We start from the raw sequence: 22,158 nt of genomic DNA on the forward strand, positions 1-22,158 counted from the left end.
GAGATAGGGTGAAGGATGATACGTAGAGAAGAGGTTTGGTGGAAGAGGATGCCTTTTATAAAAGGCATTGAAGAGGGCGCATTAGGCAACTGATCCCTTAATGTAGGGATAACGATGAGGAAAAAGAAGTTTTAAATAGTGTTCTGTTTATTATGAAACGTCGTGCATTAGATGGTTTTATTCTGTCTGGGATTTTTAGTTTGACGTGAAATTAAAGATCATTAATCAGAATGTAATTTTTGCTAGATTAAAGCTGCTAAAACGGACAAAATCATAGAGTAACGAAAAATTAAATGAAAAGAAGTTTGATTAACTTGATTCCATCAGGGATCAGAAGTCCAGATTTCTTAATTCACAATAGGAAGAAGATCCGTTGTTTACGGGTCATTGACAGACTAGTGTAATAATGGCCATATCCAATTGATCTTCCCTTTACTTACATTGGGTAAGGTTGTCAATGAAGGTTTTAGGTCTCGAGGTCTTTATAGTAAACTTTTTATTTATATAGATTAATCAAGTTGAATTTATAGTAATGATTAAACTAGTAGCCAAGGCTATTCGACATGCCCCTTTTCAAGTATGTATTCGTCTAGCATTTTCAGGATTTTACCGTTGACTAACTCTTATCGTAATTAGCTTTATATCCATTACTCTACGTTAAGTGTAGTATGAATGATAATGAGGTTGTATATGGTTGCTCCTCTCACCAGATCAGGATGTCCATATTTCTCTGGTTTCCCGTTTCCTTTTTTTTTAAGCTGAGGGTAAGTCAAGGTTAGATGAAGTTGTTCCTTCTACGAATGGTAAATGACATTTGACAATTAGCTTATGTTTGCCAACTTAATAACAAGATAAGCTTGATAAGCATACTGGTAATTTCATGAAATAAACTTGTGATTTAATCTATTGGTAGGCCTAGTGTAGACTATTGGTAGGAATAAGAAATAAGGGTAAATTATAGTAAAACACAAGACATTTCTAAGAGAAAAAAAAACTTTTACTACAGTAAATGATTTGCTTTCAACGAATTTGACATTTATTTCCACTGCAAAGAAGCCGTTTTACTGTTATGGACCCCCCTCTTCCCGACGGACAGGTGGGAACCTGGGATTTTGGGTGTGCGAAATCAGAACAAAACGAGATTATTTAATTTTTTTTTTAGGTTTATAAAAGGGTACATAAGCTAACAAACTCACCTAACCTATCCTAGTAGTTCCCAGGTCACAGCCCTTAGCTGGGGCCAAGCCCAGCGGATCCCCCTTCCCAGGTCCCAAAATATGATTATTTAACACTTTTTAGATTTGTAAAAGGGTACAGAACCTAACAAACCCACCTAACCTAACCTAGTAGTTCCCGGGTCACAACCCCTAGCCGGGGTAAGCCCCCAAACACCCCTTCCCAGGTCACAAGCCCCCCAGACCCCCCTTCCCAGGTCACTAACTAAATGTAAATCACAAATAAATCCTTTCACTATGATAGAGTAAATCACAAATCATTCCTTACCTTATGATTGACACCTACGTCTCTTTTTGTCTTTGCAATCTTTAAAGAAGCGTTGCAGTAGATGTGCTGGTCTTCCCTAAAAACTGAGTCAGAGTCGGCACTTGGGACACTAACCTTTTTGGGATAACATAATGAGCCTTTTAGAAATTATTCACTATGCCAGGAATACCTTAAACTTGGCTATAGCATTGAAATAGCCGAAAGAGCATCCATTACCCTAAATTCAGGGAAATTATCCTAAATTCTGGGGCAATATTCTAAGATTGTGGAAATTTAGAGTAAATTTGGGGAAAATACCCTAAATTTGTTTGACTCCATGACTGATATTCGACACAAATTAACTACAAAAGAACTGATCACCGGTTTTTTCCATTATTTGAAGTATTCAGTCAAACACGGATACTAGTGGATGTTAAGCGGTAACTGTATTACTCCGCTAAAATCCATGTAAAACTTGGTTTTCAACTGAATTCGTTTGTAATTGGTTATGAAACCATTATGGCATAATGATGTCACAGCTCTCAGCCAATAAACTGTAATTAGAACTGATTGTGCTTGCATTAGAAAGTGAGTTAAAGGGCTCATTAAAGGTAAACATAGCAGTAAGGGGAAAGATCTCTTCCGATTTAGAAAAAATTTGTGGTAAAATCTTTTTAACCTTATTTATTTCCACCTTGTTCAATCTCATACAAAACTATACTTTTTCTATAGCTTTTCACGTGCATTTTCGATGTACTGTAGGTGATTATTTTTTTTTTATATTAAGTGCGTCATGCTTCTGAAGTTTTACCTAGGATCCCCCATATTTTCTGCAGTTTTTTCGTGGATTTATTATGCGTCCCATAGAATAATGTATAGAGAAGAAAACGTTAGTCTTACCTTTATCAATTTGCCAGTAAATTTTCCCCACCCAAACCCCGGGTTCCCACTGGGTGGCCGCCATTACCGTAGGATATATATTAGGGTATATCTTATTAACTATTTATTTGCTTGGGAAATAAAGGTCATTTTCAAAGAAAAAAGAAGTTTTTCTATACTGTGTATATACAATGTTTCAGTAGTAAACTTTGCCCTGTGTTTTACTATAATAATAATGAAATAAGTTAGCATTGTTTAACTTATTTAGGCTTGCCTAGGCATTTTTTAAAGCCATTCTAGGGCAAAATAATCCTACTGTACTGAGAAACCTTTGATAAGTAACACATGTTAGATGGAAATGAACACAATCTGTATAAATCATTACTAGTAAAAGATGATATCAACAGAGATGTATGGAGGATAATGAGAAGGGAAGAACAAGAAACTAGGTCAGAACTTCATCGAAGGATTTTTCTGTTCCTGACCCTTAAGTCGCTGTCACACTACCAAAATTTCCGGGGAATTTTGAATATGACATCAACTTTTTATGTTTTGACAACTTTCTGGTGTCGTCACAAATTTTGAAAATGATAGCGATCGAATTCAACCAATCGCTACGTTGACTTTATTGTTAGTCTACATCTTAGAGAGTGCATATTTAAATCATCAAAAGGAAGATATAGAACTTAGTACTGTAGACAAGATTATCCGAGCAGTTTTAACAAAGTTGGGAATAGCCTAGTCTCCTTGTCTAATCAGTATAGAGTGTGATCTTTTTTCCCGATATAAGATTGGATATCTGTCGGAGTGAAGGGCATAATCAAAGATGGAGTAGGGTGGGCCCAGTTCCATTGTAATATTGAGTGTAGGTCTTGTTCAGCTAGAAATACTGCAAGATTTCTCTTTCACAATGTTAAATGTCTCTTATCGAGAGGTAAGCCAGGAGTTGTTATTTATTTTGATATTTTGCTCAAGATGAGTTGAAGTAAAGCGTTTTATCAGTTTCAGCTTTTACATCATTGTTACTGTATTAAGCTTGGTTTTATGTTTATTTAGTAGGCTAACTCTTTACTGGGCTGATGTCTAACAGTAGTGAGGTTAGATCATGTGCCAGTGGTTTTACTGGGGAGTGTCTTACTTTAGTGAGAAGGAAGCTTTTGATGACGACATGACTAGATGTTTCCAAGTATTTTGTTAATATGGAAAGTAGACAAATTATTTTCATTGTTCTCTCTCTTTTTTTTTATTAGAGATAGGTCAATTAAAGAACAGTATTATCTTTCCTTTTTTTTTACTTGTAATTTTCTCTTTGGTTATGGTTATCTACACAAAATGAAATACATACCGTAATGACTGATAAGAAAAATTGGAAAGAAGCTTTAGAATGCATGAGGTGCCACTATTGTTAGGTCATAGTGCCAGCACTGCTTTAGCACATTTTTAGAAGAGGATCTAGAACACATAATTGTTCCATCACTAAATACAAACCAGTTCGCTCTTTACTAGGGACTATACCTTCAGCGAAGCTGGATGACTAACCGAAAAAATATTTGGGGAGGTATAACTATCCTACCGCTAGTTAGCGGGTGGGGGGGGGGGTAGAGGGGTAATACCAACTATCCCGCTCACACACACTCCTGTGATGCCTCATCACTTTTGCTTTTGGCCCGATGGAGGAATTTTGTCTCTCTCTACCGCCCAATTTTTGACTGGCCTCTGACTAATTTGTTCTTTTAGTTTTTGTTTATTTTTACAGGTGTGAGGGATGCTATTTAGGAGACAGCGTATTGGAAGGTTTTCCACGAGGGCGGAGAAACTTTTTCTTGCGATCTCTTCCATTTGATGCTGGACAACCCTCAGCCTGGAGGACTCGCCTGCTTCCCTTAGCGAAGCGGCTCTGTCCTACTCCGCAGGAGAGTCATTCTCTGTGTTGATGTACCATCATCGTCTTCGAGTAGCCCACCCAGAGCTCAACTCCGGTCTTGTTCCTCTTTGCTGATGACAACACACTCCATCATTCTGCGATGGCAGCTGGCGGAGGGAGTGCAAAGTCAGAAGCTTGTTCCTGCTTCTCTTAGTGGACACCTTTTCCTTTTGCAGGTGAGGTTTTCTCTTGTGTGGTTTTCTTCAGTGCTGATGATGACTCAGTCCCTCATTCTGTGATGGCAGCTAGTGGAGGGAGTGCAAAGTCCAAAGCATGTTCCTGCTCCTCCCAGAGACTAGAAGGTTTTGTACCAGAGGAGTTTCTAGTGTCTCTAGGGCAGCTCCTGCACCTTCATCCCCTCCGCCTGCGGCAGTTGTTGATCATCGTGCTGACGATGGCGCTCTCCCTCGATCTGAGCTTGCTCAGCCGTGGGAGGGAGGGCAAAGTCCAAAGCTTGTTCCTGTTACTCATAGTAGATATCTTTCCCATACGCTGGTTTGGTCTTCCTAGGGGTGGTCTCTGCCATGCAGTACTAAGAGAAGGTTATTGGACTCGTCCATGCCTTTCTCTACTCCCTCGGAGTGTGGCTCATCAGAGCGGGAGGATGAGTTTGTTGGTAGGGTGGGTTCAGCTGCGATATCTCACAGGTGAGTTCAATGCTTCCAGTGACCTTCTACCTTCACTTTCCCTTCCAGTTCGCCCAGCTGTCTCGTCTCGCCCAACAGACTCGTCTTACTGAGCTGAATCGTTTCATCTAGCTGACTCGTCCCGCCTAGTAGACTCGTCTGGTTCTGTCTCCTCGCCTCATCCAGTTCCTGCTTCAGATCTTCACAGGAGCGCTCGTGACACTCCCAAGGGAGTAGTCCTAATGATCAACACAGTTTTGCCGACATCGCCCAGGTGACACAGCTTACCTGCTTGCGACCAAGTTCCAGTTCACAGCTGCTCCCCTCCTTGTGATCACCTGTTAGCTTGCTACCAGGTTCCTGGAATTCCAGCAACCGCAATGCAGCGCTTGATGATTCCTCTACTTGTGATCGCCCTTCTGTTTGCTACCGCACTTTAGGGCCAACGATGAGACAGCGTAGACCAGCTCGTGACCAGGCTCCAACTCTCGGCCGAGTTTCTAACATGCCACTGCAGGCAGCTCGTGACAACTAGAATTACGACCCCTATTCAGTATCACACTGCAGCCCAGCTCGCGCCTTTGATGAACAGCAATCTTCCCGCTTTCGGGGAGAATTGCTGACAGCCAGTGACGAGTCTCGGAGTCCTAGACTCTTGGGGATTCGTTGCTGACATCATACAACGGAGAACTTCTCTGGCGAGGATCGCAGAGCGCTACTGGCTACGATCCTCACTGCAAGCAGGCGCATTGCTCTTCCCAGCGAGTGGTACCCAGACCTCCCGATGTTTTCCGATATACCCAGAGAACGCCCCTATAGGCCTAACCTGTTGTGCCAACCACCTGTGGAGAGACATTAGTGATATCCCTGTCTTCTCACATTTAGAGGGTATCCAGTATCTCCTCCGAAAGGGAGACTTTTCAATATTAAACTTACCCGATAATCATGTAGCTGTCAACTCCGTTGCCCGACAGAATTCTACGGGAGGGATACGCCAGCTATCACTATACTAGAAGGGGGTGTACTCACAAGCGCCACCTGTGGCCAGGTACTACAGTACTTGTTGTTGACGCCACCTCACTTTTTCCTCTGTCGTGCTTCCGGCAAGACGTTCTTGGATACGCTTATGATTTTGGAGTATTGTTCACGGTTTGGTGAAGTATTTCTCTAAAATTTGCAGCTATTCGCTATACTGGAAACTTCTATATTAGCTTAGTTAGCTTTTGGAATTAATTTGATTAATTATGGTGACGAAGAGAGTGTGAACTCTCTTTCACCTTTAAATGGCCGACCCTTCCCTTAGACGGAAGTGTTGGTGTCTAAGAGAGTATAGACTCTCTTTCTTAATTTTGCTTAACAAAAGTTATAGATTTATTTTATATCTCTCCGCCTCTTATAGGCCTCTTCGATTAACTTCCTTTTATTATAAACTTATTAAAATTAATTTTTATATTTGTTTATATTCGACCTTCCTAATAGTAGGCGGTCTTTTCTTGGTACCGAAGTTAATTAACATTGAGCCCGTCATTTCGGTTTTACCTGTTAACATATTATGCTATTTTAATGTCTTTGAAAGAATTTCTTTGATAGTCTCGTACTGTTTTCAAAGTTGAACTAACGTTTTGTTTTGTCTCTGCAGTTGTTGACGTTCAGAACGTTCAACTTGCGCTCTATCGTTACGATAGAGAAAGAATTTTCACGGTTTCACATTGCAGTAAGAGTAACCGTGTCTAGCGTTTTGTTCATTCTTTCTTAACTTAATGGTTTTAATCCTAATAAAGGAACTTTTCATTTTGGGAAATATTTCAGTTTTTTCCTTTAACAATAATATGTTTTAACGATATATATGATTGGGCTCTTCTCTCAGGTTCTAAGTCAAGAGAGAGAGAGAGAGATAGAGACGGAGGGAGAAAGAGGAGGATAAACGTTTCATTCAAGCGAGTAACGTTGTTATCGTTTTTGCTCTTCTCCCTAGTCTCTTTAGGGGAAGAAGGTAAACGTTTCTAGAGTGATCTAGTGTTTAGTCTTTCCAGCCACTGAATTATTTATCTTTCATTAGATTTTTCTGTTACATTGTAATTCTGTTTTCGCAATTACTAACTTTTGAGAAAGGATAGAATTGCGTGTTTCAGGTACAAACCACTTAAAGTTTCGAGTTCAGTGAAATAAGTGCAAACAGAAAATCAAAGTGATAAGTGATTAGCGCAAAGTGTGTCAGTGTTGTGCGTGAGGGTACTTCTGTGCGCGCCAGTCGTCCTCCCAGTCCGGGACCTCTTGCAAGCTCCCAAGCCCAGGGGAGAAGCAATGTCGAAGGGCAAAAGGGTTCAGCAGGCCTTGATCGGCGCACAGAAGTATCCTCGGTGGTTGCGGGCGTGTCTTACCGAGACCGTCACTTCCACCCGCAGACGATTGAGCCCTTATTTTGCTCGTCTGCAGAAGAAATTTAGGGGAGAAAACGCTGGTCTCAGGTCTCAAGACCTCTTAAACGTAAAGTCCAGACCTATGCCAGACGTACGAAGTTAGAGTTCAACAACCCGGATGCAGTCATTGGGTTAGCTCTGACTCTCCTCAGTCATCAGTTGAATGCACTCCGCCTAAGAGGAGTAAGGTTCTGCCGCAACAGATCTCTGCTGTTAAGGCTTTACCTCAGCAGACCTTAGTGTCTGCCGACCCCAAGTTGACTCTACTGCAGTCCATGCAGTCACAACTTTCGGTCTTGATGCGTGAGTGTCGGGCTGAGAAGGTTGCGCCTCCGCCTGCGCTCGCTCCGCCTGCGCTCGCTCCGCCTGCGCTCGCTCCGCCTGACCGCAGTACCGCCTGCCAGGCGTACGATGTTGAGCCACGTTATGAGTTTACTGATCCCAGTGGTGTGCAGCTCCCTCTGCCTTCCTTAAGGCAACCTCAGCAATGGGAACAGGAGGCTTATACCTCTCTTCCTCCGCTTCCACTTGCTGTTCCACCAGTGAGGCAACACTCGCTTGAGGTACAACAACCTCTCCCATCCATGAGTCAGTCTCCTCAGCTCTCGCTGCAGCGAGCTCAACCCTCCTCTAGGCAAGCACCTCAACACCTTAGCCTTGCGCCTCAGGAGCCTCAACTTGCGAGACTTTTACTGCGTTCTGCGCAGCCACTACCTTTTCGCTCTCAGCTCACACCGCAGGAACCTCAACTCGTTCCTCAGGAACTTGCTACTGCGCATCCGCCAACCACTCAGCAAGCGCAACCCTTGAGTTCAGCCACTCATGCCAGGAGTCAGCCTCCTCCACCCATGCGCCTACCTTCTGCTACTTCCTTTGATCAGCCTTTGCAGACTGAGCCTCAGGTGTTCCCTCAACAGAGTCTTGAAGAGGAAACCACAACTATTGTTGTTCCAGCTCGTTCTGACTCTGCTGTTCAGCATACCTTACCTCCATTTTCAAACATTATGATAATGGAGGTTATTTGTATTACTTATAAAAATATATTTGTATTCCTTGCAATATATTTTTAACAATATCGCAAAATATGGCAAAAATATGAATCATGAGTTATGAATGTAAGGTAAATATTATGTTGATATTAAAACCCCATGCAAGCATGCATAAAGCACTCTAGCACTGGTCATGGAATTTCTGAGAAATGTTAAACGCCATGCACACGCTCTGCTTACCTTACAGCATGCTCTACATACAGCATGCTCTGCTTACAGCATGCTCTGCATACAACATGCTCTGCATACAGCATGCTCTGCATTCAGCATGCTCTGCATACAACATGCTCTACATACAGCATGCTCTGCATACAACATGCTCTGCATACAGCATGCTCTGCATTCAGCATGCTCTGCATACAACATGCTCTGCATACAGCATGCTCTGCATTCAGCATGCTCTGCATACAACATGCTCTACATACAGCATGCTCTGCATACAGCATACTCTGCATACAACATGCTCTGCATACCTTACCGCATGCTTCTCAGTCACACATCTTTGGTTGTTGCCAACTCACTAGACTGTCAAGCAGTTTCATAACGTTGCCTTCTAGTCTGCTGCTTTTGCACCAGTGAAACCCTCACTGAGAGAACTTAGCTTTTCTAGGATATGGTCCCTGTAGATGGGAAAGTTCTTTTCTCCCTCCTTCTGATATTCCCTTGAGGACTCTGTCATTTGGAGGGAGCCTTTAGCTGCGTAGCCTCCTATGGACTTTTATTTAAGCATAACATGCTTCCAGGGAAGGTAATGGTTCCACTTCAGTCGCTAATCCCGTCTGTTACCACACCTGCTCCCATAGACCTTGAGCTGGGTTGCAAGACATGCAGTCCAAGCTTAGTCCTTGTTAGAGGATTTTTTGTTTACGGAGTCAATGTGTCACGGGGAAGACGTTCAACAACCAGCAGAAGTGACTTGTTGTGACGCAGTGCGGCAACCTCAGCAACCCGATAAGGAGTTGTCTGTACGACCCAGACAGTCTAGACAGATTCGGATTGTCACTGTACTTCCTCGCTTGCCCATGGTTGACAGTTCACAGACTGTGCAGCAGTACCATGATCTTGTGTCCGGCTCCGTCAGACGACTGGCTTTTAAGAGCTCCCACAAGTCGTCGCTGTCTGGAGATTTTCAAATGGACTATGGATCTGACCAAGGAACTGGGCCTCCTTGTCAATTTTGAGGAGTTTCAGCTCGTCCCATCCCAGACCATTGTCTCCTTGGGTATGGATCTTCAGAGTCGAGCTTTTCGGGCTTTTCCGTCGGCCCCAAGGATCTTCCAAGCCCTAGAATGCATCCAGAGCATGCTGAGAAGGAACCGATGCTCAGTCAGGTAGTGGATGAGTCTAACAGGGACACTTTCATCGCTGGCCCTGTTCATCGTGTTAGGGAAACTCCACCTCCCCCCCTTCAGTATCATCTAGCTGCTCACTGGATAAAGGACATGACGCTAGAGACGGTCTCAGTTCCTGTTTCCGAAGAGAGGAGGTCTTCTCTCGCGTGGTGTAAGAACAGCTTTCTTCTCAAGGAAGTCTACCTTTGGCTGTTCAGAAACACGACCGCCGTCTCCTCTCGGACGCATCAGACACGGGCTGGGGTGTGACTTTGGACGGACAAGAATGCTCGGGAACATGGAATCAGGAGCAAAGGACACTTCACATCAATTGCAAGGAGTTGTTGGCGGTTATTCTGGCCTTGATAAACTTCAAGTCCCTCCAGCTTAACAAAGTGGTGGAGGTGGACTCTGACAACACCACAGCCCTGGCTTACATCTTCAAGCAGGGAGGGACTCTTTCGTGGAAGTTGTTCTAGATCGCAAGGGACCTACTCATCTGGTCTAAAGATCGAAAGCTAACTGGTAACGAGGTTCATTCAGGGCGGTATGAATGTCATGGCAGATCACCTCAGCCGGAAGGGTCAGGTCATCCCCACAGAGTGGACCCTTCTCAAGAATGTTTGCAGCAGACTTTGGGCCCTGTGGGGTCAGCCAACCATAGATCTGTTCGCTACCTCGATAACCTAGAGACTCCTGTTGTATTGTTCTCCGATTCCAGACCCAGCAGCAGTTCACGTGGATGCTTTTCTGCTGGATTGGTTCCATCTCGACCTGTATGCATTCCCGCCGTTCAAGATTGTCAACAGGGTACTTCAGAAGTTCTCCTCTCACAAAGGGACACGGCTGACGTTGGTTGGCTCCGCTCTGGCCCGCGAGAGAATGGTTCTTAGAGGTACTGCAATGGCTGGTCGACATTCCCAGGACTCTTCCTCTAGGAGTGAACCTTCTAAGTCTACCTCACGTAAAGAAGGTACACCCAATCCTCCACGCTCTTCGTCTGACTGCCTTCAGACTTTCGAAAGACTCTCAAGAGCTAGGGGCTTTTCGAAGGAGGCAGCCAGAGCGATTGCCAAAGCAAGGAGAACATCCACTCTCAGAATCTATCAGTCTCAAGGGGAAGTCTTCCGTAGCTGGTACAAGACCAATGCAGTTTCCTCAACCAGTACCACTGTAACCCAGATTGCTGACTTCCTGTTATATCTAAGGAAAGTAAGATCCCTTTCAGCTCCTACGATCAAGGGTTACAGAAGTATGTTGGCAGCGGTTTTCCGCCACAGAGGCTTGGATCTTTCCACCAACAAAGATCTACAAGACCTCCCTAGGTCTTTTGAGACCTCAAAGGAACGTCGGTTGTCCACTCCAGGCTGGAATCTAGACGTGGTCCTAAGGTTCCTTATGTCATCAAGATTTGAACCTCTCCAATCAGCCTCTTTTTAGGACCTCACATTAAAAACTCTTTTCCTCGTGTGCTTGACAACAGCTAAAAGAGTAAGTGAGATCCACGCCTTCAGCAGGATCATTGTTTTCACATCTGAAATGGCTACATGTTCCTTGCAGCTCGGTTTTTGCTAAACGAGCTTCCTTCACGTCCTTGGCCTAAGTCGTTCGAGATCCCAAGCCTGTCCAACTTGGTGGGGAATGAACTGAAGAGAGTACTTTGCCCAGTTAGAGCTCTTAGGTACTATCTATAAAGGTCTTAACCTTTACAAGGACAATCAGAAGCCTTATAGTGTGCTATCAAGAAACCTTCTTTTCCAAGTTCTAAGAACTCAGTTTCTTACTATTCAGGCTTCTGATTAGAGAAACACATTCTCATCTGAAGGAAGAAGACCTTGCTTTGCTGAAGGTAAGGACACATGAAGTGGGAGCTGTGGCTACTTCAGTGGCCTTCAAACAGAGCCATTCTCTGCAGAGTGTTATGGATGCAACCTATTGGAGAAGCAAGTCAGTGTTCGCATCATTCTATCTCAAAGATGTCCAGTCTCTTTACGAGTACTGCTACACCCTGGGACCATTCGTAGCAACGAATGCAGTAGTAGGCGAGGGCTCAGCCACTACATTCCCATAATCCCATAACCTTTTAACCTTTCTCTTGAATACTTTTTATGGGTTGTACGGTCGGCTAAGAAGCCTTCCACATCCTTGTTGATTTGGCGGGTGGTCAATTCTTTCTTGAGAAGCGCCGAGGTTAAAGGTTGTGATGAGGTCCTTTAGTATGGGTTGCAGCCCTGTATACTTTAGCACCTTTGAGTTGATTCAGCCTTCCAAGAGGAACGCTGCGCTCAGTAAGGAAGACGATCTTATTATAGGCAGAGTAACGGTTCAAGTCGACTTCCTTACCGGGTACTTATTATTTCATTGTTATTGTGGATAACTGATTATATGAAATACGGGATACTTAGCTATCCTTTAGTCTTGTACACTGGTTTTTTCACCCACCGCCCTGGGTGTGAATCAGCTACATGATTATCGGGTAAGTTTAATATTGAAAAATGTTATTTTCATTAGTAAAATAAATTTTTGAATATACTTACCCGATAATCATGATTTAATTGACCCACCCTTCCTCCCCATAGAGAACCAGTGGACCGAGGAAAAAGTGAGGTGGCGTCAACAACAAGTACTGTAGTACCTGGCCACAGGTGGCGCTTGTGAGTACACCCCCTTCTAGTATAGTGATAGCTGGCGTATCCCTCCCGTAGAATTCTGTCGGGCAACGGAGTTGACAGCTACATGATTATCGGGTAAGTATATTCAAAAATTTATTTTACTAATGAAAATAACATTTTTCACAAGGCACTGCAAAAGTGATGTCTGGTTACCTCCACAAGTCCTCAGTAGCAGGTTACCAGGCCAAGTGGGCCATCTTCTGTGCTTGTTGTGGTAGAGGCACTTCTCTTGGAACCTCACTACAAACAGTAGCAGAGTTTTTGGGCTTCAGACAGAGAGAAACGCCTTCCATCTTGATCGTTGAAAGGTTATCGCTCAGCTTTGAGCCAAGTCTCAATACTGATGAAGAGTTTCTAGCACTCCTTCCCTCTGAGAGAGCTCAGACCACTAGCTTGGGACATCTCCAAAGTCCTTAGCTATTTGAAAAAAGTCCCATACGAACTCCTGAGAAGGTCCTCCAAAAGGGACCTTTACTTTGTAAACAGTTTTCTTACTAGAGCCTTAGCTTCAGCTTAAACGTGTTAGCGAAATCCATGGATTGTCTTACTCGGTATCTCATATTAGTGTTGGAGGAAAGACTCCTTTTCCTTCATTCCTGAATTCATAGTGAAGACTCTGAACTGAGCCGTTTACCACACAAGGTTTGAGTCCTTTTTTATTTCTTCACTCTGGGAAGCAACTGAGAATTTGGATGAGTTTCTTCTTTGTCTTTAAGAGCACTAAAATTCTATCTGAAGTATACACAGCTCTTTAGACAGCACAAGGAAATATAAGAGGAAAGTCTCTAAGAGCACCATCTCCTTTTGGCTTCAAGAGACAGTGATCAGGACACATGAGTATCTAGCGGATAGTGACACACCAGAACTATCCTAAGCTCACGCTCATGAAGTAAGGTGAATGGGAGCTACCCTAGCCTTTAAAACTAACCTGTCAGTAGGGCAAGAATTGGAAGCACCAGACAACCTTCACAGCCCCTTACCTAAGGGGTTGTATCCACAAGTCCTTCAACACATTCTCTCTGGGACCTTTGGTGCTATTGGACAAGTTGTGTAGTATTCTTAGCTCTCACAGGACAAGCATCATGTCTAAAATAACAATTGAAGCCTAAGTCTAACTTGAGAGTGAGAATGTCTGGCCCTTTTTCAATTCTCTTCCCCTCCTTTGAGTTTAGCAGTTGACAAACTTGAAGAAAAGCTACTATACTGAGCACTATTCTGTTTTATGTAAAAATAGAAGTTAGATCCTCCATGCTCCTTGTGAGGAGGAGGATGGATATAAATTTAAACCCATTAATCTATATTAGTTTACATTATGATAAGATACCCCAGTGTTGATAGAGGTTCCTGAATTGACCATCTGCCTAACAGCAAAAACCTAAATTTATCACATAAACCCTTTTAGAAGAATAGATCTTAAGGGAAGTTGGCATTCCTGCATATCCATAAGTCTGTGTGCGTCGACATCATGGTATTTTACACCTGCCAGTTATGTTGCTAAACTTCCTCCTGATTAAGGTAAGTCTCCTATTAAAGGATGAGGGTTTGTATAGTTAGGAAAAATGCACATCATTTTAAAATAAGTTATTTTCTTCTTTCAGGTTAAATACAAATTATTTTTAAATTTTTTTATTTTCTTTCAGGTAACACAAGAATGAGTGAAGGCAGATAATGAAGACAAGATTTTGATGAGCCTCTGTCTATGGAAAATTCATTGCAAGTATCAAGCTTCATAAACTGCAGCTTACAGGTTGTACAGTAATTTGTTTTTTGTGTATTACATTGTAGATAGACTTTTTCGTTCAATTTCCAAAAGCATGGAAATTGGTGAGGGAACATCAGTTATAGCCACTGATGGAGGATCTCTTGAGTCCTTGCTTGTTTGTAAAGAGGAAATGATCTCAATAGAAGATGGTATAATTCAGGATAGTTCAGCTAACTGTGTCATTGGTGATGGTCACATTGAAAATAGCTCAAAAAGTTCAAATGATACATGTAGTGAATTGTCTGGAACATCAGATGTCTCAGTTGCTAATCAGGTACAAATTTACAAGGCTTTACAGGCTTATGCATTAGCCAATATTTTAAATGCACAACAGAAAGTCAGTGCTACTACTTCAGAAGATGCCAGTGAACATGCAGATAACCACTTGAACAATTCTAGTCATTTAGTAACAGCTCAGAGTCTTTTGAATTTGGCTATGTATAATCAGATTTTATCGAATGTAGTAGCTTCTCACAGTCCATATGTGTCTTTGATTGGAGGGTTGTTGGCCCATTTAAGTACAAAGCTCAACAAAGGAGAACAAATGAATGAAGAGAGTAATTCATCTCAAGAAGCTTCCTCCACCCAAACAGTAAATCTGGATTTTGCTTCACTCTTAGGGAGACTAACACCTGAAATAAGTATTGAAAAGATTCCTAACACTTCAGAATCCGAATATACTAAAACAGAGGAAGCCGCTGAAATTTCAAAGGCAATAGGAAGAAGTAAAGGTAGTTCAAGAAACAAACAAACCAAGGTCAGTAAAACCACTTATATAAAAGGAGTTAACCATCAAAGTAGAGTTACAAGAATGGAAAAATGTATCAAAGATTATCCACATAAGAGGAAATCTTATGAGGAATCTGTTAGTGCAAAGAATACTGATTGTGCTGAACATAGTACATTCAGTGAATCAAAGAGTGTTGAAGATGTGGATGGGCAAGAAAACTCTTTTAGTTTAGTAGATGGACTGAAAAAGGAATCTGGTACCCTAAGAACACTGAAAAGATTTAGAAAAATGTGTATGAAATCAACAGAGTTAAAAGTTGTTGAAAAGAGTGAGGGTGAAGAGACTGATGTAAAGAACCTTGGTTCTGACCATGACCTGACAATAATTGATGATAATGACAATGCAAGTTCTTCTCAGGCTGTCATAACCTTTTCTAGCACTCCACGAAGGAAATATAAAAAAAGGGAAAAGAAAAACGATGAATTTGAAGACGATGAGAAGAAGTATAGTTGCTCTATATGTGGAAAAACATTCAAGTTAGAAAAAAGTCTAACTAAACACATGTGGTTACATACAGGAGAGCAACCATATGCTTGTACTGTCTGTGAAAAGAAATTCACAGAAAAATCAAATTTAACAACTCACATGAAGATTCACACCGGAGAAAAACCTCACGTCTGTGGCATTTGCGGACGGAGATTTACTCAGCAAGCAAGTTTAATGTATCACACTCGTAGTCATACGGGAGAAAAACCTTACGAGTGTAAGGTATGTAAGAAGAGTTTTGTGTCCTCATCTGGGTTGAACAGCCATATGATAAGTCATTCTACATACAAGCCATACAAGTGCGAAGTTTGTAATAATTCATTTGCAAGAAAAAGTGGGTTAGACCTCCATATGATGGTTCATACTGGAGAAAAGCCTTTTGAATGCAAGGATTGTGGTAAGCTGTTTACTCAGAGAGGCGCTCTCACAAGTCACACAAAGCAGCATACAGGGGATCGAAAATATCAGTGTGAAGTGTGTACTAAAGCTTTTGTTGATAACTGTACCCTCAAGAAGCACATGCGCATCCACTCTGGGGAACTGCCCTATCAGTGTGAGTTGTGTGGCAAGAGGTTTTTGCACAGAACAAGCCATATTGAACACATGAAAATCCATAATGATGAGAGGACATATCCATGTCCAGTATGTGGTAAACTATTCCGAAATACAAGCAGCGTGAATACTCACATGGTTACGCACACCAAGGAACGGCCTCATGAATGTCACGAATGTGGCAAGAAGTTTGCATTGAAAAGCAACCTTAAGCATCACATGAGGATTCACGTTGGTGTAAGAGAATTTGTGTGTGAGGTTTGCAAGAAAGCGTTCTTGTTCAAGGACACATTAAGAGAACATTTCAAGACCCACACTGGAGAAAAAACTTATAATTGTCAAATTTGTGGCAAAGGATATATGTGGAAGCCAAGTTTCCTTCGTCACATGGATGAATTGCACGGAATGAATCCCGACGATAATTGGGAAATATTTGCAAATATTCAAGGGAGATACAAGAGAAAACCTGACCCTTTGACCCGTGATAACTTTGAATCGGTATTAGTAAATTCTGAAGAACCGAGTGACAAGTCAGATAATGAAAAGGAGGCTAATGATGTTTTAGGATTTAATAAAGATGATGCCATAGAATGTTGTACTAAGAAATTGGTTAATAAGACTGGAAAAGATGATACTGAAAAGGAAAAGGTTACTGGGAAATCCGAAAAGACACTTCCTCAGGACATGAGCAATCCGGGGGAAATGGGAATCAAAGACGAGACAATTGACAGTGATATAGTTGTAGTAGAACATGATTTTAACTGTAATGATTCTTAGGATTTTATTGTTCACATACTCAGAATTATGTTCCTAATGTAGCTCTTAATTGTAATTAATAATGATAGTATGGAAAAAATTAGTTCTTCATGCATACCTGTATGTACTCTCTACTGTATCATCATTTTGACTAAGGTTTAAATACATTTGATAAGTGTATTTGAAATGGCCAGCATGCAAACTACTGTATACTTTGACCTTCTTTTGTTATATAATATAATTTTTTTAAAGATAATAGCATGTGATGAGTGTACATATATAAATAATGGCCATAGGTTTACATAGTTTTAGTGCCAACACAAATTAGTTATAAGGTCAGATAACAGAAAAATTTAAATTAATTATTACTCATTTGTTAGTTTTATCTGATTGCTTAGCAAATTATTAAAATTTATATATAGTACAGTACTGTACATTGAATTTGCAATGAAATTCTTAATATGGTTATCTTGACAGGGGGAACATTGAGAGACAGTTTTGGATTTCTCTCTTATTTTGTACTTTGATATTAGGTTTTAACAGATTACAGTATAAGCCTAGAAGAGATTTATTGCCTGTAATATAATTTTTCAATATTAATCTTACCCGTTGATCATGTAGCTGCAGCTCTGCTGCCCGACAGAAAAAACCTACGGGCGGAATACGCCAGCGATCGCTATACAGGTGGGGGTGTACATCAACAGCGCCATCTGTCGAGTAGGTACTCAAGTACTTCTTGTCAACAAAGAACCAATTTTCTCTCTGTCGTGCCACCGGCAAGACCTACTTGATACGCTGTTGTTTTCTGGAGTTGATTTTCACGTTATTTGGTGAAGTATTCTCTCTAGTTATTAGCTTTCGCTGTGCAGAAGTTATCCTCAATACTTTCTCACTTTCATTGATTAGATTTTGGATTATTTGTTGACGACTTGGATAGATTTTGGATTTCCCCCCTTTGACTAATTCAAGATGTCTGACCCTTCTCAAGTCCCCAAGTACAGGAAGTGTAGCGCTAGGGACTGTTCTAGGCGTCTTCCGAAGGCCTCTATCGATCCGCACACCGTTTGTTCCAATTGTAGGGGTAAAGCCTGTCAATTGGAAGATCGATGTGAGGAATGCGCTGGGCTTTCGGAATTCGATTTTCAAGAATTCCTTAAGTATGCACGTAGGCTAGAGAAGGATAGGATCAGGAGGAGTTCGTCTCGCTCTATTGATTTTTCCTCTCCCCATGCCCCACAACCTTTTCCTTCCCCTGTAGTGGTTACACCCGACCCTCCTACTAGCTCTCATCAACCTTCGATGGCGGATATGATGCGTGCCATTCAGGCTCTTGGTGAGAGAGTTGAGTCATTAGCGAATGACCGCAATCAACTCATGGCTGACGTCAGGGAGTTGAAAGATAAAAGTGCAGTGGGAAGTGAAGTGAGTGTCAGTGCAGTGAAAAGTGTCAGTGTTACGCATGAGGGTGCGTCTGTTCGTGCCTGTCGTCCTCCCAGTCCGGGACCTCTTGCAAGCTCCCAAGCCCAGGGGAGAAGCAATGTCGTACGACCAAAGGGTTTGACAGGCCTTGATCAGCGGACAGACGTTCCCTCCGTGGTTGAGGACGTATCTTGCCGAGATCGTCCCACCCACAAACAGACGAGTGAGCCCATTCATTCCTCGTCTGCGGAAGAAGTTTCTCGACAGAAACGCTGGACCAAGGTCTCAAGACCTCTCAAGCGCAAGGTCCCTTCCGAACGAGTCCAATGGCCCAGGTGTAGCCACTGGGTCAGTTCGGACTCGCCGCAGTCCTCCGTAGACTGCACACCTCCCAAGAGAGGTAGAGTGGTTCCGCAGCAGGCAATCACTCCGTCTGTTGCCGCACCAGCCGCTGTAGACCCTAAGTGGTCTTTGCTGCAGTCTATGCAGACTCAGCTAGCTTCCTTCATGCAGGAGTATCGTGCTGAGAAGGTTGACGATGCACCCGTTAGCCTACAACCTGCCACGGTTGTGCGCCCAGCTGACACTGCGGCTGCCTGCTCCCACACTCCGGCTGTGAGAGCTCCACCACCTATGCGCAGTCGACCCTGCCAGACGCATGTTGACGTTAGCCGACGTGCAGCACCCTCCGTTGACGTGCGTGAGCTACCGCATCAGCAGGAAGGTGGAGTCAAGCTGCCGTGTTTTGATGCGGTGCGTCAGTCTCCGCAACCCACGGTGGTCCCCACCACGCACCACCACTCCGCTTTGGTTGTTGCCAGCTCTCAGACTGACCAACAGCGGCATGACGTTGGATCCAGTGCAGCTACGCATGCACCCGTGCTGCCGGATTCAGCCGTTCAGCCTTTATCTCCTCCTTTGCCGCTTCCTCCTCAGCATTCGGATGAAGGAATCTCTGATGACGACGAAGCTGCGCATTTGGTCGACCAACACTCCGACATAGATGAACCCAAGACTACGCCTCCCTCCTTAGACTTTAGGAAAGTCCTTGCCCTGTTTAAGGAGTTGTATCCGGAACAGTTTGTGTCTGCAGCTCCACGCTCACCTCCCTCTGAGTTCGCTTTAGGCATGCAGTCAGCAGCTCCTGCCTTTACGAAGCTCGTACTCGCTCGCTCATCCAAGAGAGCTTTAAGGGTACTGGGAGAGTGGTTGCAGGCCAAGAAGCAGCTTGGGAAGACATCCTTCATGTTTCCCCCAGCCAAGCTTGCTTCCAGATCTAGCGTCTGGTATGCCACGGGAGAGGTTCTCGGCTTGGGAGTTCCTGCCTCTGCCCAGGGCGACTTCTCAAGTCTGGTAGACTCTCCCCGCAGACTGGCTATGAGACGCTCCAAGATTTGCTGGACTTCTTCGGACATGGACCATCTTTTGAAGGGAGTTTTCCGTGCGTTCGAGATCTTTAACTTCCTGGACTGGTGTTTGGGAGCGTTGAGCAGGAAGACCTCCCCTTCGGATAAGGATTCTGCCATGCTCATCATGTCCTGCATGGCCAAAGCCATACGGGATGGGTCTGGCGAGCTTGCGGCTTCTTTCGTGTCTGGAGTTCTCAAGAAGCGGGATCACCTTTGCTCCTTCTTGTCGGCGGGAGTCACCCCATGTCAGAAGTCAGAACTGATGTTTGCTCCGCTATCGAAGTGTCTCTTTCCTGAAGAGTTGATCAAGGGGATTGCCGCCTCGTTGATCCAGAAAGACACTCATGACCTGGTGGCGTCATCCGCACGTAAAGTCACAGCTTTACCTTCCGTGCCTAGACCTAGGATGGACACACCAGCGTCTAGGTTCATTCCGCCCTTTCGTGGCAGAGCCTCCAGCAGAGGAGGTACTCGTGCCGATAGTCAACGTGGCAACAAGAAGAAGGGTTCCAAGTCCTCAAGAGGCAGAGTCTGACTGCCACCTTCTTCAGACAGCAGTGGGAGCCAGGCTCAAGAACTACTGGCAGGCCTGGGAGAACAGGGGTGCAGACGCACAGTCTGTGAAGTTACTCAGAGAGGGGTACAGGATTCCATTCTTGCGCAAGCCCCCTCTAGCAACAACTCCCATCGACCTCTCTCCCAGGTACAGAGAGGAGGACAAGAGGCTAGCTTTACAGCAAGAGGTGTCTCTCTTGCTACAAAAGGGAGCGGTAGTCATAGTCCGGGACCATCAATCCCCGGGCTTCTACAACCGTCTCTTCTTAGTGGCGAAGAAGACAGGAGGGTGGAGACCGGTGCTAGACGTCAGTGCTCTAAATGTCTTTGTCACCAAGCAGACGTTCACCATGGAGACGACGAAGTCGGTTCTAGCATCGGTCAGGAAGGAAGACTGGATGGTCTCGTTAGACCTAAAGGACGCGTACTTTCACGTCCCCATCCACCCAGATTCCCAACCTTTTCTAAGGTTCGTTTTTGGGAAGGTGGTATACCAGTTCCAAGCCCTGTGCTTTGGCCTAAGCATGGCACCTCTAGTGTTTACCAAACTGATGAGGAATATTGCCAAATTCCTGCATTTAGCAGACATCAGAGCCTCCCTCTATTTGGACGACTGGCTTTTAAGAGCTGCGTCAAGTCGTCGCTGTCTGGAGAATCTAGAATGGACTCTGGATCTGACCAAGGAATTGGGTCTCCTGGTCAATATGGAAAAGTCCCAACTCGTCCCATCCCAAACTATAGTATATCTAGGTATGGAGATTCAGAGTCAAGCTTTTCGGGCTTTTCCGTCGGCCCCCAGAATCAGTCAAGCCCAAGAATGCATCCAGAGCATGCTGAAGAAGAACCGATGTTCAGTCAGACAGTGGATGAGTCTGATAGGGACGCTTTCATCGCTGGACCAGTTCATCGCGTTAGGGAGACTCCACCTCCGACCCTTTCAGTATCACCTAGCTGCTCACTGGAGAAAGGACATGACGCTAGAAGCGGTCTCAGTTCCTATCTCCGAGAAGATGAAGTCTGCACTGACTTGGTGGAAGAACAACATTCTGCTCAGGGAAGGTCTACCACTGGCTGTTCAGACCCCCGACCACCTTCTCTTCTCGGACGCATCGGACACGGGCTGGGGTGCGACACTGGACGGTCGGGAATGCTCGGGCACGTGGAATTCGGATCAAAGAGCACTGCACATCAACTGCAAGGAGCTACTGGCAGTTCATCTGGCCTTGAGAAGCTTCAAGTCCCTCCTTCTAGGCAAGGTGGTGGAAGTGAACTCCGACAACACCACAGCCTTGGCGTACATCTCCAAGCAAGGAGGGACTCATTCGATGACGTTGTTCGAGATCGCAAGGGACCTCCTCACCTGGTCAAGAGATCGAAACATATCTCTAGTAACGAGGTTCATTCAAGGCGACATGAATGTCATGGCAGACCTCCTCAGCCGGAAGGGTCAGATCATCCCAACAGAATGGACCCTTCACAAGAATGTTTGCAACAGACTATGGGCCTTGTGGGGTCAGCCCACCATAGATCTGTTCGCTACCTCGATGACCAAGAGGCTCCCAAATTATTGCTCACCGATTCCGGACCCAGCAGCAGTTCACATAGATGCCTTTCTTCTGGATTGGTCCCATCTAGACCTTTATGCGTTCCCCCCGTTCAAGATTGTCAACAAGGTACTGCAGAAGTTCGCCTCTCACGAAGGGACAAGGTTGACGTTGGTTGCTCCCCTCTGGCCCGCGAGAGAATGGTTCACCGAGGTACTGCAATGGCTAGTAGACGTTCCCAGGACTCTTCCTCTAAGAGTGGACCTTCTGCGTCAGCCGCACGTAAAGAAGGTACACCCAAGCCTCCACGCTCTTCGTCTGACTGCCTTCAGACTATCGAAAGACTCTAAAGAGCTAGAGGCTTTTCGAAGGAGGCAGCCAGAGCGATTGCCAGAGCAAGGAGGACATCCACTCTCAAGGTCTACCAGTCAAAATGGGAAGTCTTCCGAAGCTGGTGCAAGGCGAATTCAGTATCCTCAACCAGTACCTCTGTAACTCAGAT

General features: G+C 44.1%; 1 protein-coding gene across 2 annotated transcripts; it reads left to right on the forward strand.

Annotated features, from left to right (window-relative positions):
* The first annotated feature begins 363 nt into the window (after positions 1-363).
* On the forward strand, positions 364-17,311 carry LOC137651908 (uncharacterized). Of its 2 annotated transcripts, none has more exons than XM_068385110.1 (2): positions 364-445; positions 14,024-17,311. In XM_068385110.1, exon 2 carries the CDS (start codon positions 14,198-14,200, stop codon positions 16,748-16,750), a length of 2,553 nt encoding a protein of 850 aa, XP_068241211.1. In that variant the 5' UTR covers positions 364-445; positions 14,024-14,197; the 3' UTR covers positions 16,751-17,311. The 2 variants fall into 2 exon arrangements, with proteins under 2 accessions (XP_068241211.1, XP_068241212.1); XM_068385111.1 differs by lacking the exon at positions 364-445 and adding an exon at positions 453-577.
* Positions 17,312-22,158: the final 4,847 nt, after the last annotated feature.

The sequence above is a fragment of the Palaemon carinicauda genome, chromosome 13, assembly GCF_036898095.1.
Source record: "Palaemon carinicauda isolate YSFRI2023 chromosome 13, ASM3689809v2, whole genome shotgun sequence".
Lineage (NCBI taxonomy): Eukaryota > Metazoa > Arthropoda > Malacostraca > Decapoda > Palaemonidae > Palaemon > Palaemon carinicauda.